Source organism: Rattus rattus, chromosome 14, assembly GCF_011064425.1.
Source record: "Rattus rattus isolate New Zealand chromosome 14, Rrattus_CSIRO_v1, whole genome shotgun sequence".
NCBI classification, from domain to species: Eukaryota; Metazoa; Chordata; class Mammalia; order Rodentia; family Muridae; genus Rattus; species Rattus rattus.
Window position 1 is genome coordinate 41,920,954 of NC_046167.1, and position 17,885 is coordinate 41,938,838.

The following is a 17,885-nucleotide window of genomic DNA, read 5'->3' on the forward strand; positions in this document are numbered from 1 at the left end:
TTGCTATTGGCTCCACCGGAATGGAAGGATGGGTCTTAATGATAAAATATGGAATCAGGTTTTAAAAGCTTTTAAAAGGCAGGTTCATGTGTTTATATAAACGGGGCGGGGGGGCGGATATGTTCTATGGAGGTGTGGTGAAGTATGGGAAAGGGGTGCCTCAGTGGATCCATGCTAAAACATCCTTTCCCCCTGACGGACCAGCCAAAAGATGGTGTAATATAGAATAAAATTTATTCAGAGGATGGGGAGGAGAGTTAAGAGGGTAGTAGGGAAGAGAAAGGCAGAAAGAGAGAGGGAGAGAGAGAGGGAGAGAGAGAGAGGAGAGAGAGAGAGAGAGAGAGAGAACTAGAATAGGAGAGGAGAGGAGAGGAGAGGAGAGAGGGGAAAGGGAGGAGAGGAGAGAGAGAGAAGAAGAGAAATAGAGGCCAGCCATGAACATGTGGAGAGAAAGAAAGTAGGGAGGGAATGGGAGAGAAGGGACAAGGGGGAAGAGGAGAAGAGGGCAAAATAGTGAGGAGGGAGTGAGCGGCCCCTTTTATAGTGTCAGGCATACCTGGCTGTTGCTAGGTAACTGAGGGGTGGAGCTTAGAATGCTGACAAAGGTAATTATGGGGAATTTTGTTGAAAACTAGTACATAGTTTTATTAAAAGACCCAATTAAAGGATTAGGTGGTAAGGTAAAATATTCTATATCTAAAGAATTATTTCAGCAAGTACATAAACATTGTTACAGGTTCATCCAGAGTGGAAGGGGGTGGTCCTTAATTGTAAGACATGGAACTAGGTTTTGAAAGCCTTTAAACAGGCTCTGTACATGACATTTCCATACCCGAGTGGTCTCTTTGCTCACTTATGTTCTAGGCTTTAAAGCCATTATAAAATAACATAATAGAAAGGAATAATAATCAGACAAATCCTGAAATGGTTACAACAAGAGAGAGACAATAATGATGGTTATATGTCTGGTGTAATCTCAACCATTACCTTCCCTTCCCCAAACACCAAGAGCCTCTTCTGAACAAAAGAAAATAAATATGCATCAGTTTAAGGATAGGGTGGTAATTATGAAGCAGTCAAATAATGAAGTTTAATATAGAAATTGATAACAAATCTGTAAGTTATGAATCAGATAATGGAGAGTAGCATCTAAAAGTCAATATAAAGGATTATGAAAATTGAATAATTAGCTCCTAATATGCACATTTCTGAGATAAATAAGGAATGTAATGTCAGATCTCCTGCTTATAATTCTTATGAAAAAAAATCAATAAAAGAAGCCCCTCCCCCCAAAAAAGATATAAAAACATTTCCTGTAACTGTGACTCAAATTACTCCAAGCTCTCAAGGATAAATACACTATAGCCATATTCTATTAACTTATGAAACTTTTACAGATTTTTAAACATCTAGTAGTTACTTATGGAATACATTCATTTACATTAAAAGAATGTTACAAAGACTCACCTCTAATTACTGCTTAACGTCATATGACTGGGTGGCTTTAACGAGAGTCATTCTAGAAGCTGGAGCTATTTATAATTCTGAGCATGGTGGCAAAAGCTAGTATTACAGCTGGAGAAAAGTCAAGGAAATAATGATACTGTCACTGTAGATCAAATCAGGGACACCCTGTTGACTCTTGAGTAGGGAACTCTGCATCTCTTGATGCCCTTGCTTATCAGTGTTCCACGTTGGTTGAGGGCCCTGACATTGTAGTTCTGTCTGCTTCCTAGAGCTTGCTCAGTCTCTGTCCCCTAGTTGGCTTGTTCATTCAATGAAGTCTACTGTTTAAGTTCCACAAAATCTCATTTCCCAGCCTCCTTTGTTCTCTCTTTGTACTGGTTCATCCTTCTGGTCACTTGATTCAGTTTTGCAGGGATTCAGATGTATTTTGGGTGAGGATAGTATTGTTTTATGCTGTCCTACTTTATTAAACAGCTGGCTCTGGAGTTGGGTTATGGCTCCCCCTCTCCAGACTTAAGCAAGTTTAAAAAGTTTCCTCAAATGTCTGTCATAGGTCAAAAGGTCATTTGACTCTGGGACAGAGACAAAACAAAACAAAACATCACAACAGCCGGAAAGAATTTTATTTATCACTTGGGAAGCAGAGGCAGATGGATCTCTGAGTTTCAGGCCGGCCTAGTCTACAGAGTGAGTTCCAGGACATGAAAACCCTGTCTCAAAAACCAAAGCCAAAACCAAACCAAACCAAATCAAACCAAGCAAATGGTAGACTATTCTCAATAGATGAAAGGGTAATATAAACCCCATTTGTCTCCATTTTGAGGACCAGGCCTGATTTCAAAAAAGGCAGTAAGGCAGCAGCTTCAGGAATAGACCATAAAATCCAGAACAAGATCATAAAACTCTCTCCCAAAGAACAGCCTGGGGATAACCACAAAAATGGGGAGATATCTTATCTCAATGGGACATCTGCACTGGGCAGCCCTATTTTTTTTTTTTAAACATGGTTGAACGTTCATGACAGGAATGTAGACCACTGATCACCTGTGACCTCCCCACCCCTAGCACTCACCAATGAAATTTTAGATTACCTACTCCTTCTAGAGAGTTCTCTGCTTCCCTATAAGAAGGCTTTCATGCCTTTGTCTGGTGTCTCCATTTAAAGAATGGTTGTGTAGGGTCCATGCCCTAATAGTAGATAAACACGATGAGTGTTTTATTCTGCGGGTATCCAGCATGCTGGGGTCTCCCATTACCAAGACTCCCCCCTTCCCCCCCCAGTGAGGTCCCAGGCCCAATTTAAAGCACCTTTAGGGAATCCCGAGGTAGGCAGACTTTGTCTTACTTTATCCCTAAGTACATTCTATTACCAGGCTCAGGGCTGGCTGGAAACTGCTGATCCATTGTCCTTACTGTAGGCCAGGTGGTGGGGCAGTTTCTGACTAGATGTCCGAAGCCTGGAGGATTAGGTCTATCTAATCTCCTGAACTGCCAATTTGAAGCCTGTCATGGAGTTAGCCTCTCTCATCAGTAGAACCCCCTCCCACCCTCCAACGCCCCCAATGTTGGTTGTTTTCACAGAATATTCACTCTTTGTTTTGTATACTATCTGGGCTTCTTTCAGCGATGTTCGGACCCTTACATGGAAATCACCTTTGCTTTGCTCATATTTTTGGCTCTAACTCTCTGAAACATTTTAAAAAATATAAACTTACCTCAGGACTTATAAACTTATTGTGTATGGTTAAAAGTGTTTGTAAAATCAATAACAAAAAGTTAACTAAAAACGTATTAGCCCTGTTAAATCCTCTGCTCCTTTTTAAAATCGTATCTCTTATTTAAACTAAGAAAGTAACAACAGGTTCTTTGGAAAATTAATGAAAATTAGCAGATTGCTTTAAGTGATTATATAAAAAATTAATAATCTGACAAGGACCAGCCATAGCTTGGAGAGGGGTTCTGAGATATGGAGTGTTTGGGAGCATCGAGACAAGCGACTCAAGTTAAGCCATGGGTCCAAGCTGGCAGCCTATGACTGCTTTCCAGCTTGCTTCCTCTCTGTTCTACTTTCTCTCTGACCTGCTTTTTCTCTGGAGACTTCCAGACAGTACTCTAGTTTTATTCTGCTGGACACAGTTCTCCAAGTGGTTCTCTTTTGCTATTCTAAAAACTTTCTCTTGATAGCTCATTAGCACAGGTCACAAGCCCAGTCTTTTACTTATTTTTACATATCAATCCAGTCATTTACTCTGGTTTTCCTTTTGATTATCCTAAGAATAGGGAATAGCAAACACACATTTTCTTTTAATATTGCAAAAGAATTTAGAGAGCTGCCTGCTCCTCTGTTAAGCACAAGTGTTGAGATAGCTGGGTGGGACCCTGTCCTGAAATTACCATTTCTACTACACCTAGGCCTAACCTTGCTGTGTCCCCGGCTGACCTTGAACTCAGGAATCTCCTTGCCTTTGTATCTTTCTGATAAGCTGGTTTGTAGTGTAGTGGCCTTTGTTCCTTTAGATCTGTGAAGCTCCCTGTACAATACATATTGCATCCTTATATTTTTTGTATAGTTGAGAAATTATACATTTTTGAACTCATGCTTTTAGAATTCTTTTTCACAGCCTTAAGGGCTATCCTGAAGGTCCCAGCGTTTACCATTTTGCTGAGATATTAGCCACACCTTTGCCTCCTGGACTCATTAACGTTAACAGGACATTCCTCGGAGGAATGTGAAAATAAGTACATAACTCTACGAACAAGCTTTATGTCCATGTCTGCCATCCACACTCTTGGAGTCCATTCCACTGGCCCTGTCCCAGGGGCAGAAACTGTGTCATTCTGTCCACACCAAGACCATGCCGGACCCAGGAATAATCAATATTAGAATACAAATGTCTTTAGTTTTTAAAATAAACTTGTTATTATTGGTCCTGTCACTAAGCATAGACCTTTTGATTGAAGTATATACTTTATATACTGATGCTAATATATTTAGAATTATTGGATATTCTTATGAAAAGAAGAGATATTTCTAAAGTATTATAAACCCATCCTTATCTGTGCAAAAGGCCAAGTTTCCAGCTATTATTACCTCCTTGTCAGATTTTTGAAACCCTTAAACATTATTACAGACTCACAATATGCATCATATACTGTTCAAAATGTTCACACTCTTTTTCTTTATCGTGATGATACAGAAACATTTGTTTTGACAGTTGTAACAACTACTAATTTATCACATTAATCCACATTTTATTATGCATATCAGAGTATATACCAATCTCCAGGGCTCTGTGGTCAATGTTAATCAATTCTCAGATTCTTTTAATTAATATATTTCAATTATATTCTTGTACTTTTTGCCTGAAGCTACTAAGTTTCATGCCTGTATACACATGCTAACTGGTGAGCTTTACAAAGAACATTTCCTGTAACTCAAGGCATGGTAAGTAATAAGTTTAAATTGTGAAACTTGTCAAACATTTCATAGACCTTGATTGCTTTCTGGTAATATCAGATGAGATATAGCAATTGGATGTAATCTACATTAAAATTTTTGAAATTGCAATATATACATAATTCTATAGATACATTTTCAGCATTTCAAGAGACTACTGCATTAAGTAATGAAGAGGCTTTATCAGTTATATTATGTTTAAAAGGAGCTTTTAATATTATTAGTATTCCTTAACAAAATAAAATGGTGAATGTTAGTTTATATGTCACAGAACCTTAAAGAATTTTTACAACATTGGAATATTAAATATATTATGAGTATCCCTTAAGACTCTCAAGGACAGGCCAGCATTGAAACTTCTAACAGAACATTAAAGGAGATGTGAAACAGAAGGAGAAAGATAGACTTTAATTCTACAAACATCATTTTAGATTCATTATTTACTTTAAAATTTTTGCATTGTAAAAATGATGATTTTATGCTTGCTAAAATTCAACTGTTATTGGAGAAAGTGTTGCGGGTAACATATTACAATCTATTTGGTATAATGAGGAAGACTTTTAGAAATGGAAAAAATTAATGTTATAAAATGGGGAAAGGGTTTGTTTATGTTTACACAGATCCAGGTGATCATTGATTTCCAGAAAGGCAGATGAAATCCACATGTGACCAGTTTGTCCCTGACTTGCCTTCTCAACAAATGGCTTATCTGACTTTGGGTCAGACATCTAATACAAATTGGGAAACCACTACCTTCCATAGTGGATTGTATGTTTCCTACCTGGGGGCAGTTGAAAAAATTAGTCAGTACAGGAGAAAAGATGGTTCATTATCTGGAATGAAAGAAACCTCTCCTCTCTGTGCTGAGTAAGGCCCCCCAGGAAGGCTACCCACATTAATGTCTGTATTGAATTCCAGGACCCCATGACAGTAGAGGTTCTTTATTTCTCATTGAAGAGTATTCAGATTTGAATTCATCATAAGAAATAGGGCTTGAAATACTTCATATTTATATTGGGCATGAGGCTCATTGTTTGAAAAATATATCTAGGGGATGGTTATCTATTATTTGAATTGGAACAAAAACTGAAGGGAAGAAGCTGTTCTTTTTAGTAGCTGAAGGGTTCAAAGGAAACATTACTACCTTTCATCCCACCTCATTTTCCCCCTTGCCACACTCCTGTTGTCTGTCTCTGAGTTAAGTGAATAGAAACACTGGGAACAAAGTAGAGGACCAGAGGTGCGAGTTCTTATGGCAGCTCATAGATTGGAGCCCTGTAGGTTTTCCTCACACCAAACAGAAAGGCAAGGAATTAAGATAGCTTCACAACAATAATAACACCATCCATCCATAGTAGTTGGTCTGAAGTTTTAGTATGATAGGGGTGGATATCCCCTTCCTCTGCTCATATGGAGGGAGGAGCTACTCAAGAATATCCTTGGAAATTATTATTGGCATTGTATAACTTTTGGGCCTGAAAGGGAATATATGGAAAAATGCTATTAGCCACAAGATTATGTTCTCTTTTACATATAAAAAAATGTATCTTAGAGCAAGTGTTCCTCTTCCTTATTTGTTCATGACTGGAGAATCTACTTGAAATCAGTTTGAAAAATATGTATCTTGTTTCAGTTGTTCTTTATAAACATGTTTATATGTTGGAACTATTGTTAATTTGAGTGCCCAGAGAATTTCTGTCCTTTGAGCTTGGATTCGTGTTTGGCTGTGTGGACAGATGGACAGATGGACAGATGGACATATGGCTGGAGCTTGGCAAGGACCTCCTTCCATGCCTATGGTTTATCACATACTGGATCAAATGAAGGAAAGGACTGATTATTGTCATCGTGGTGGGAATGACTGACATCTCTACCACCACCACTACTGCTGGCCTAGACCTACACCAAAGCATTCAGAATGCACATTATATTCAAAGACTTCATTCTGACTCAGAAAACTTCTGCAACATGCACAGACATTTAGATAGTACACTGTATGCTGGAATCACTGACTTGGCGTCAGCCATGATTATGTTAGGTGACAAACGTCATTAAGACATGATTGGATGTGGCGCAATTTTATTTCTCCTGTGCATTGAAATGAGACCTTATCCCCTGGGATAAGGTTAGAAAATATTTACTAACTTATGGAAACCTTAATCAGGAAATATTAAATTATAATCTGATATTACATATTTGTACAACATTGTGTAAACTATCTGGTGATAAATTATTGGTAAGTGTTTATTACTGGTGCTTTGGTTAAGTCAAATGCATTGGATCGATTTAAGATTGCAAGCTCTTCCTATCCTAGAGTGTTTATATTGATTATGTTATATTTGTTTTTGTTATTTTTTTAATAGTCTGACCAAAAAACCTCTCCCACCATCAAAAAAGTAATTCAACATCGATCGTCTTTATTCAACATTATATTACAAAGTACCGTTAAACAGAAAAGGGGGAAATGAAGATTTGCTGAATTAACATCAGGCCAGGACAATACACTTGCCAGACATCCCTGGAAAAAAGGAGGATGCTTGTATAATTATGGCAGTCTACTGCCTTCCTACTCCAGCAAGTATTTCCTTGACCAGTCATCATGTTTTTCTCATTTATTTTCTGGGAAAAGGATCAATTAGTAATAGAAAAAACTACTTTTTGTTCAGTTAAAAAAAAAAAGAAAAACAAAAGAAAAACAAGACATGATACCTTTTTTTTTAAAGTCCTTGTTTATTTTGTGTATGCAACTACACTGTTGTTCTCTTCAGACACACCAGAAGAGGGCATCGGATCTCAAATAGCTGGTTATAAACCACCATGTGCTGGGAATTGCACTCAGGACCTCTGGAAGGACAGTCAGTACTCTTAACCACTGAGCCATCTCTCCAGCCCTATATTTGGTACCTTATGTACTATTTATTTTGTAATCAGCACTGTAATGGTACAATATGGTTAAAAAGAAAGCCTTTGTACTCTTGCTTCCCACATAAGCTGAGTCCTTTCCTCTTCTTAATCCTGATCTTTCACACATAATTTTAGCTCAAACCTGAATCCATGAGCCATATTATTGGCCTCTATCAGTACCTTCTCTTCCTCCTCCTACTAAAAGAAAACAAGACTACTTAGAGAAACTAGGTTCTCATTAATTTTTCTTTATGAAAAATATGAAGCTTAGAATTTTTACTCAGGTTCTTTCCCTTTCTATTGTATGTATACTATATCGTTTCTGACAACGAAGATGACAAATTAAGTCAGACACCCACAAGCAAATTTGTTCCCAAAAAGAGATTTCAAAGGCTCTGTGCTTCCCAGTCATCTGAGCCGAACTTATTGTTAAAGTAGTTTCTGCGTAACATTTTTACATTTCCTTTATCAATATTATTAAAGTTTGCAATCACAGACGTATCTAAGTGAACTTCAAAACTAACTTGGTTTTGATTTTATTAAATGCTATTTATTGTTATGTGGACCTCCTGAAACACGACTCTGAAATTAAATAATTTATTCAGCTGTTTTCTTCTGTGTATGACATGCATTGTTAATTTACCCCAATTAGTTCATTTAAAGAAAATAAAGGAACATGTAACTATTTCTACTAGTTTGTCTGAAAGAATGCCATATCCCTTAAAAATTCAAAATTATCTCCCATTGCTTATGTGCTCAGAATGAGAACATCTGGGAGTCACTAGAATACATTAATCATATAAAAATGTACTACTAAAAGAATTGAGCAAAATAAACTTGAAGCATTTTCATGTAAATTCCAGAAAAGATTTAAAATGTTTCAATTAAGCTATTGCATATTTTAAACTGAAAAGCCCGTTTTTATTATCCAAGGTGAGGCTACGGAATGAGCAGGGAAAGGCTTTCTGATTTTTCCTTTTTAAAATTTGTCCTAAGTACCGGAAACAGTTGAAACACTGAGCAGGAAGAACCCCAAGAATGATGGGAAAACAAACGCGACTATCTCTGGCGCTTAATTTTGAAACTGCCCGCGAAACGCCCTGATTGGCTAGCGAAGCCACAAATCAGGACACTGTAAAGATGAGCGTAACTTTCAGTTTTGGTAAACTAATCCAAAGGGGAAAAAAAGTTTACGGAGCACTGTACTCAAAAGCAGTAAGTGCTGTCTGTACTCGGCCCTTAGGCATGCATTTCACCGAACCTCTTGAATTGTCACCTTCCTTTAGTCTTTAGTTTTCTAAGCAAACTCAAAGTGCAACATTCTTTCAGTAAGGTGAGTGGCTCTGAAAAGAGCCTTTGGGTTAGGAGTGAGTTAAGATGAACTCACTTGGAGCTGGTGTACTTGGTGACCGCCTTGGTGCCCTCGGACACCGCGTGTTTAGCCAGCTCCCCGGGTAGTAGCAGGCGCACGGCCGTCTGGATCTCCCGGGACGTGATGGTCGAGCGCTTGTTGTAATGCGCCAGGCGCGACGCCTCGCCCGCGATGCGCTCGAAGATGTCGTTCACGAACGAGTTCATGATGCCCATGGCCTTGGAAGAGATGCCCGTGTCTGGGTGCACTTGCTTCAGCACCTTGTACACGTACACCGAGTAGCTCTCCTTGCGGCTGCGCTTGCGCTTCTTGCCGTCCTTCTTCTGCGCCTTGGTCACGGCCTTCTTGGAGCCCTTCTTCGGGGCCGGAGCGGACTTGGCGGGCTCAGGCATGGCGAAAATGAAACACCAAACAAAAGAAAATAGGACCGAACAAGTGTACTGTCTCTGCACAGGCTGACTTTTAAAGAAACTTGTGGCTTTGGTTAGCTCGAACTAGCAATCGTCATCCACTAAATACCCAATCATAGCAAGGGTTTTTCTAACCAACTGTGTTATTGGTCTAGGCGAATAGTTCCATGTAACCAATGAAATTGCTACTTTTTCACGCCCTGTGTTGCGTATAAGTGCCACAGCATAGCGGTGTCATCTCTCAGTGAGTAGGTTCTATCTTTCGGCTTTTTACTATGTCTGGACGTGGGAAGCAGGGCGGCAAGGCTCGCGCCAAAGCCAAGACCCGGTCCTCCCGGGCCGGCCTGCAGTTCCCCGTGGGTCGTGTGCACCGGCTGCTCCGCAAGGGCAACTACTCGGAGCGCGTGGGCGCCGGCGCCCCAGTGTATCTGGCGGCCGTGCTGGAGTACCTGACGGCCGAGATCCTGGAGCTGGCGGGCAACGCGGCGAGGGACAACAAGAAGACGCGCATCATCCCGCGCCACCTGCAGCTGGCCATCCGCAACGACGAGGAGCTCAACAAGCTGCTGGGCCGCGTGACCATCGCACAGGGCGGCGTCCTGCCCAACATCCAGGCCGTGCTGCTGCCCAAGAAGACCGAGAGCCACCACAAGGCTAAGGGGAAGTAAGACCAGGGATCACCAAAGGCTCTTTTCAGAGCCACCTATAAGAACACACGGAGGAGCTGTGCTAATTAGAATGGTAGTTGGGTCAATTAGTGCAACACTATGTGGACAGAGAAACAGTAAGTTAAGCCAGTCCTAGGTTTATTCTCAAGGATTAATGAATCAAACTGCCAAGTTTTAATTATTGCCCAGTAAGTATTAGTACCTCTTAAGTTTTAATGCTTCAGGCCAGAAACGTTCCCTGTATTATTAAAAGATCATTGTGTTTGTTCTTGTATAGCATTCTAGGAGGAATAGCAAGTTATCTAATAGATTGTTCTTTCCCTCAGCATTTACAGGATGACTTATGTTAAAATCTGTCATTTCTTTAAGCCTCAGCCATTTTAAAACATCTTTTCTCCTTTTTTCGGAGCTGGGGACCGAACCCAAGGCCTTGCGCTTGCTAGGCAAGTGCTCTACCACTGAGCCAAATGTCCAACCCTTAAGCCTCAGCCATTTGTTCAGTCTTTTACCCCTTTTCATCTTGGCCTTTGTTTTCCGTTGAAGAATATTGTAAAGCGTTTAGGGCAAGTATTTCGTGGGTTGGTATTGAGTGAACCTTGGGATGCACATGTTAAAGTTTACTACGGTGGTACAGGCTTTAAGGAGCCTGAGGTTAAAAAGAAAGTTTAAAATGAAGTCTCTGCTGCCAAGGGACTTAAAAACAATTCAGTTTATTTCTAAAGGTAGAAATTAGCAATTCTGGAAAGGAAATGTTTTAAAATCATGTACTAAATCTATTAGTAGAGTTATATTTTATCTGAAGCCAACTTTCAGTACATGTGGATAGTAGTTACTTTGAAAGAGTCATTTGGGGGCCTAGAGAAGAGGCCAATCCTGCAGGGTTAGAGTTAGGTGTCACACATCCTGTTTTGGCATCCTGGGCACTGACACTGAGACATCAAATTTGCACATGAAATCAAAAAATGAAATAAAGGGCAGAGAGAAGCTAGAATCAAAGGTCATCTCCTGTCATCTCACATGTTGAGTACCTGTTATGTCCTGAGCCAAACTCTGGTTACATGGACTAAATAGAACACACATCATTCTTGTACATGTGGAACTTGATGGAAGACATGATCAGACCACCAATCAAAAAATGTAGATATCCTGTTGCATCTCCCAGCTTGCTTGGTATTCTATAATCAAATCTTCATGTTTGATAGTATTCAAATGACAAATTTGAAACTCAGAGGAGTAAGAAACTCTAGCTTTGTTACTTTCTATTGTTAATTTCTTTTTCTCATGAGACTTGGTCTTCCTCAGAGAAAGCAGAGATATGATATTACCTCCAGGACACCTAGGGAGAAGTGCCAGCATTTGCTTTCAGGCCAAACTCATCATTTTACCCGGATTCCTAAAATAGCCATTTGCTTGCTTCCAGGCTCACCAAAGTCAGTCTTCAGTGTAGTCCTTGTTTTCTCTACTGAGTGGAGAAGACAGGCTCTTAATGTGCCTCCTCACTGCTCTCTGATACAGCCCTAAGACTCTTCATGGTTTGTCCCTTTCTACCTCCCTGTGACTTTGGGTCGTAATGCCTGCATAGTTGAAAACACACACACACACACACACACACACACACACACACACACACACACGGTGTGTGTGTGTGTGTGTGTGTGTGGCAGAGACAGAGAGACTGGCAGAAAAACAACAAAGAAACAAAAATCCACACAACTCTCACCTGAAAGGGAATAAGAAACACTGTATTCTAGAGGTTTCTCCAAATTTCATGCTCCAACGTGGACGTTTTATGAAGTTAGAGAACAATGCCACGAATAAAGATGGGTTTAAACACATTGGTGGGTACATCAGAGAAACTATATATATATATATTTTTTTTGTATTTGTGGGGAAGGAGTAGAAAAGAAAGCAGCCTCTATACTGGGCCCTATTCAGTGGCAGCTTCTTGTTCCATAGGGTTAAGGAAGACTTTGAGGAAATAAAAGTTGTTTGGAAAAATCCAGGTGTAGTTGCTTTGTATGCTGTGATAGGTAGGAGAGATGAAGTGAACTGTGAGGGCCCCTCACACCCTCCATCTTGCCCTGGAAGCCTGGGGTGGAGAAAATGCCACTTTCATTCCTGCTTCTTGGGGTTATTTACTGCCACATAGTGATAGAGGACCACAAGCAAGAAAAGCAACACGCCCAGCATGTTGGCGAAGATGGCGAGCTGCACGTTTGTGATCATCCTGACTAGCTCCACCCGACCCCGACCCTACTGCCACACCAACTCGAGATAGGCGACCTGAGCCCATCAGAGAGACATTTACAGCCATGTGGGAGAATATTTTCTATAGATCTCAGATACTATCTGATGACATTCTTGGCTTTTGGATTGGTGGAAACTACTGGGCTGCTATGTTGAGGTTGCAAACGGTTTTTATCTATTAGTCACATGGTGTTAGACATAGAGGATCACATTCAGGAGCATAAAGGTACCAAAGGGAAGCCAACCAGCCTCAGGACAAATGACACTGCAATTTCACGGTTAAGTTTGGATCCCTCTCATATATGTAGTTCTTGTCAACTAGTCTTTGAAGATACAGTTTCTTTCCATGAATTTTCTTGATAGATACCAATTTAGAAGTTGTGGGGAAAATTTTACAGGGATTAAAAAACAAAGTGTTCATTTTACTTGTACTGTACATACAGTATTGTGCGTAGCAGTCACAGCTGAATCCCCAGACTCAAAGATTTTGCTCAAACTTCACAAAACTATGACTTGGATATTTTCTTGAAAATATTTGGTGAAAGTTGATTAAATAGAACATATTTGAGAAGAAATGAGGTTGGCAATAGGGACGATGAAATTTTAGTATAAAAATTAATTTAATATGGTCACAATAGAATTTCAGTAACGACCCTAAGTATAGTGAAGAAAAATTCACTTACATGTGAAAAATGACTTTAAATTTAAAAAGACTCACCAAGTCATGAAGATGAATAATTCACCGGTTTATGCGATAACTTTTTGAAAGTTTTAACTAAAAATATCATTTGAAATGTGGTCACTGTTAGAGAAAGAACACAAGGCAATTCACAGCACGTTTTACATGTTAGAAAGTCCTTTTTTTCTTTTTTAAGTCTTCCCTTCCCCCATGGCAGCGGGCACAAATTCCCGCCTCCTCCTTGCAGGTTCTCATTTCGGTCCGCACCCTGCCGTATAAAATCAGGCACCCAGGCTCCGTGTTAGCATAGCTGCTCTGGGCTCTTCAGAGTGCAGTCATGTCCGGCCGAGGCAAGGGCGGGAAGGGTCTGGGCAAAGGCGGCGCCAAGCGCCACCGCAAAGTTCTGCGCGACAACATCCAGGGTATCACTAAGCCCGCCATCCGCCGCCTGGCCCGGCGCGGAGGAGTGAAGCGCATCTCCGGCCTCATCTACGAGGAGACCCGCGGTGTGCTGAAGGTGTTCCTGGAGAACGTGATCCGCGACGCCGTCACCTACACGGAGCACGCCAAGCGCAAGACCGTCACCGCCATGGACGTGGTCTACGCGCTTAAACGCCAGGGCCGCACCCTCTACGGCTTTGGCGGCTAAACCCCAGTGCTTTCCTCCATTACTGCTAAAGGCCCTTTTCAGGGCCACCCACATAACTCCCTGAAGCGCTGTAGCGTAGTTTTTGATGTGCAATATCCAGTGAGGATGGGAAATAGTTGCTTTGTGATTTGTCCTTTGTAGCCTTTTTTTTTTTTTTTGGTAAGCATAAAGATAAACCGAAAGATGGTTTTAAATTAACTTGCAGCAATTTATTTCCTGTAGTTGTCAAACGCCCAATGTTATTTGAAAGCAAGATTCTAAAATTACATGATTTTAGATTACGACTACTGTTTGCCACACTGAATGTCTTGATTCACTTAGAAGCTTTCATTTTGTCCCTATAGTTTGGAGTTTTTGTTTTGTCTTAAGATTGGGAAGGAATACATCTAGTTCATATTCTATAGTCTAATATAGACCCCCAAGGTTAGTTTTTGTCCCTTCAGTGTCCATTTAGTCATTGCTCCCTCGTAAAACGTTTCTGTGCTTCTAAGAGCAGTTTTTATGAAGTTTTCAATGTTTATTTTGGTTTGTTTGTCTTCATTGGGTTATGACAAAAGATTGAAGATTAAGGTGTCCTACTTGGTAAATGCCATGTTTCTTAATATTCAGTTGAACAGATTGGAGTTTCTGAGAGCTTTTGAAAATGTTACGTAATTAGTAAACACCATTTTTCTGACTTGTGCTTAGGACACAATCTTTTCTGCGATCTCATTGATAGTAAAAATTAAGTTATAATAATTGATTACCCCCCACCCTCCCCAAAAGCCCCAAACCAAAAAAGACCCCAGCTGGTTGTCCAGCTGTGGAGTACAGATATGTCATAGTTTTCAGTTAGTAAACGTCTGATACGTTTGTAGGAGAGCTGGCTATTGAAGTACCATATCTAGGTACCATATCCCAGCATCCCATAACCTTCCGTTTGTCTTGGCTGGCCTCAAACCTGTGATCTTTCTGCCTCTGCCTCAGAAGTGGCCAGGGTTACAGGTATTAGCTACCAGATCAGGTTTCAGAGCTGATTCTTTTTCCCTTCCAACAGGGAAGCACCATTTGTGTATAGCTGAGCGGTTTCACCACAAATATGACTTATTAACACTTCCTGTGGGTTGTGGTCCTTCAGGCAACATTGAAATCCCAATGTCTGACAGTGTCTTTTCAGTCAATACTAAAACATCAGGTGACTGCAGAACTTTTAGGCAACAAACTATTTTTGCCCACACTCAATCCTTTGGAGATCCCATCCACTGGGGTCTTAAATAGTATCTATTCCTTAATGACTTCTAATTTTATATCTGCAGCTTAAGTTTTCTTATCTAGCTTCTGAAATAATCTAACTCTTCATGAATGTTTAATAGCCTAAGGCTAGTAAATACAACACAGTATCCCCCAACAGTATCCTAACAGGACACCTTAACCAGCTTTTCATTTTTACTTGAAAATGAAGACATAACTAAGCACCAACAAAAAAGCTCAACCTCTTATTCTCCATAACAGTATATAATCACCCAAATGCACTGCAAAGTAAGCACTCCAACGGTATATAACAACTTGGATAACATTTATATGCAAATATAGTTTATTAATTCAATTTATGGCTGGAGCAATGGCTCAGTGGTTAAGAGCACTTGCTATTCTTTAGGTTAAGAGTTCACTTCCTGGAGAGATGGCTCATTGGTTAAGAGCACTGACTGCTTTTCCAGAGGTCCTGAGTTCAATTCCCAGCAAACACATGTTGGCTCACAACCATCTGTAATGGGCTCTGATGTCCTCTTCTGGTGTGTCTAAAGGCAGCTACAGTGTACTTAAATAAATAATATAAATACAACTTTCTTAAAAAAAAATAATAGTTCACTTCCCGGTACCCACTTTGAGCAACTCATAACTCAATCCAACTAAAGAATATCTGATTCCCCCTTCTGAATCCCACACTGCTGATGTACACATCACACTCATTCATTAAATAAATAATGAAAAAAAAACTGAATCAATTTAAATGCAAATCCTACAGCAAAGGAAAAGAAGTGGAGCAAAGAGATTTTATTAATTTATTTGTTTATTTTGTTTTGTCTTTGTTTCTTGTTTTCTTTATTTTCCTGAGATGAGGTCTCACAGCTGGCCTTGAACTCCTGACTGAGTTTCCTGATTTCATCTCTGGAGTGCCTGAATTACATCATACAACATCTCTGGCTTATTTTCTTATTGCTGGATCAGGCTTCTTCACTGGTTATAAAGACAAGGGTCCCCATTTGGACAAAGTGGACGGTAGCTGCACCAATGACTCAAGTAGGCAGACAAATAGGCCTGGTCACTGTTATGGCTCAACACAAACATCTGGAACACTCTGAAGTTTTATGTGTAGTTTGGCAGCTAAGTGTACATAGTTCCACAATGAATAGCACCGCTGAATGACTGGATTTGGGCATTCCATATACCAGATAAATTTAGAGTATCATGAATTTCAGCATTGAGGTATTTTATGTTTAAATAGTACTTCACAGATACCATCAACCTCTTGGATCTTTATCTCATGTGCATTAACACAATTGCACAGCTTACTCCTTATCTATACCAAACAACATTTTAGGATTTTGTTTTACCTATCATACTTGTAGTTTCAAATAGTACCAAGAAGTCACATTAATAATGCCAGGATACTAAGACCATGAATTTCTCCAAATATGGTTCACTTCTGGAACAGATGTGTAATGATATGGTCTAATGCATCTAATGTTTACTTCTGCGTGCTTCAATGATAAAGTTATCAAAAGATAACAACTTGCTCGTTTTAATAATGGCAATAACTTTATCCCTGTGAAATGGAACTTAATAGAACATTTTGTAGAAAATATGCTCACTCTTCTGTGTTGTTTTGTGAACAGGGATAAAAATATGAATCACATTTTCCACAAAAATTCTTAAGTGTTATTCTTAAGTGTTCTTGCTAGTACTGGAAGATGCTTAATAGAATATTTTTGTAAAGTTTGAGAATATAATTGTCAAAAGCAAGTGGGAGTGTGGCAGAGAGAAGCGCATCTGTTGATAGAAGAACACTATAGACTTGGCATTTTCAGTCCAAAATAATTAGTGCTGTGTTGTCTTGAGTGAAGAACTGGGCTTCTGTTAGGACATAGAAAATGTAAAACATGTCCAAGTGCTGTGTGACAGTGTCCTTCTTTCTAAACTCTAGTGTTTCCTCAGCCTTTCTGTTTCAGTCCCAGGTCTCTGGCATTGCAGATCTTCGTTGAAGATGACCTTCAGAGACAGACAGGTAGTTGGAACTCTCTTTAAATCTGGGCCTACCCTCAACATCTGTACTTTTTCTACCCTGGAACCCGACCTACCATCTGAAGTCTTTGGCTGTATTCTCATGCTGCTGAATTAAAGGTCTGATGCCTCTGCAAAAATTGGTTGTCAGTCTGAACTTTGTGTCATGGGTCTTTGACAAATACATGGAAAAGAACTGTTTGTTGTTGATGAAACAGAATATACCTTTCATGAATTGACATCAATATGAGAAAGGGTAATGTTGTCTATTAGATATTACAGAATCAATATTATGGATAATGTTAAAGTCCAAGATGTGTTGGCTATTAATGCAGTCAAATAATCATAGTACACATAGGGACAAAACTAATCTTTTGGCATTTTTATGTTTCATCTTCTTAATGAAGAATATAAAATATGTTTTATATTAAAACATCTTTAAAAAGAGTTGGTAAACCTTCATATTAATGAAATTCTATTTGTTAATTGAGGGGTGTACAGTTTCTCTTCAATTTTCTATAAACAATGTATAATAGCAGTTTTCACAATGTATATAGCATATGTATATGACTATTTCCAAATTGTCTTCTATAAATGATGAAACAATATGTGGCCTGTGCTTACTTGGTAAACTTTAAAAATATCAATTATAACCAACACTTTAATGCTTCCTCTTTCAAAATGTATCTTTTAACTGGAAAAAGAAGTAATAATAAAAAGTTTAGTCATGTATCTCTAAGTAAAGCAGTGGAGTGGGAAGAGTGTCAATGT

At 39.5% G+C, this 17,885-nt stretch overlaps 4 protein-coding genes across 5 annotated transcripts in view; 2 read left to right on the forward strand and 2 right to left on the reverse strand.

Moving 5' to 3' along the window:
- Positions 1-13,987, forward strand: part of LOC116883526 — a 58,590-nt gene extending 44,603 nt beyond the window's left edge. Inside the window, exon 4 of the mRNA XM_032884699.1 lies at positions 13,535-13,987. Within this exon, the coding sequence (XP_032740590.1) occupies positions 13,535-13,853 (319 nt within the window). The 3' untranslated portion in view covers positions 13,854-13,987. The remainder of the gene's footprint in view (positions 1-13,534) is intronic.
- Positions 7,151-9,629, reverse strand: LOC116883522 (histone H2B type 1-C/E/F/G/I). The gene has a single exon (XM_032884694.1). The coding sequence runs from the start codon at positions 9,590-9,592 to the stop codon at positions 9,212-9,214; it is 381 nt and encodes a 126-aa protein (XP_032740585.1). The 5' UTR covers positions 9,593-9,629; the 3' UTR covers positions 7,151-9,211.
- On the forward strand, positions 9,886-10,654 carry LOC116883517 (histone H2A type 1-B). Of its 2 annotated transcripts, XM_032884690.1 has the most exons (2): positions 9,886-9,966; positions 10,072-10,654. In XM_032884690.1, exons 1-2 carry the CDS (start codon positions 9,886-9,888, stop codon positions 10,276-10,278), a joined length of 288 nt encoding a protein of 95 aa, XP_032740581.1. In that variant the 3' UTR covers positions 10,279-10,654. The 2 variants fall into 2 exon arrangements, with proteins under 2 accessions (XP_032740581.1, XP_032740580.1); XM_032884689.1 differs by having other exon boundaries at positions 9,886-10,654.
- Positions 12,388-12,529, reverse strand: LOC116883525 (dolichyl-diphosphooligosaccharide--protein glycosyltransferase subunit 4-like). Its single transcript, XM_032884698.1, has one exon. The coding sequence runs from the start codon at positions 12,502-12,504 to the stop codon at positions 12,391-12,393; it is 114 nt and encodes a 37-aa protein (XP_032740589.1). The 5' UTR covers positions 12,505-12,529; the 3' UTR covers positions 12,388-12,390.
- Positions 13,988-17,885: the final 3,898 nt, after the last annotated feature.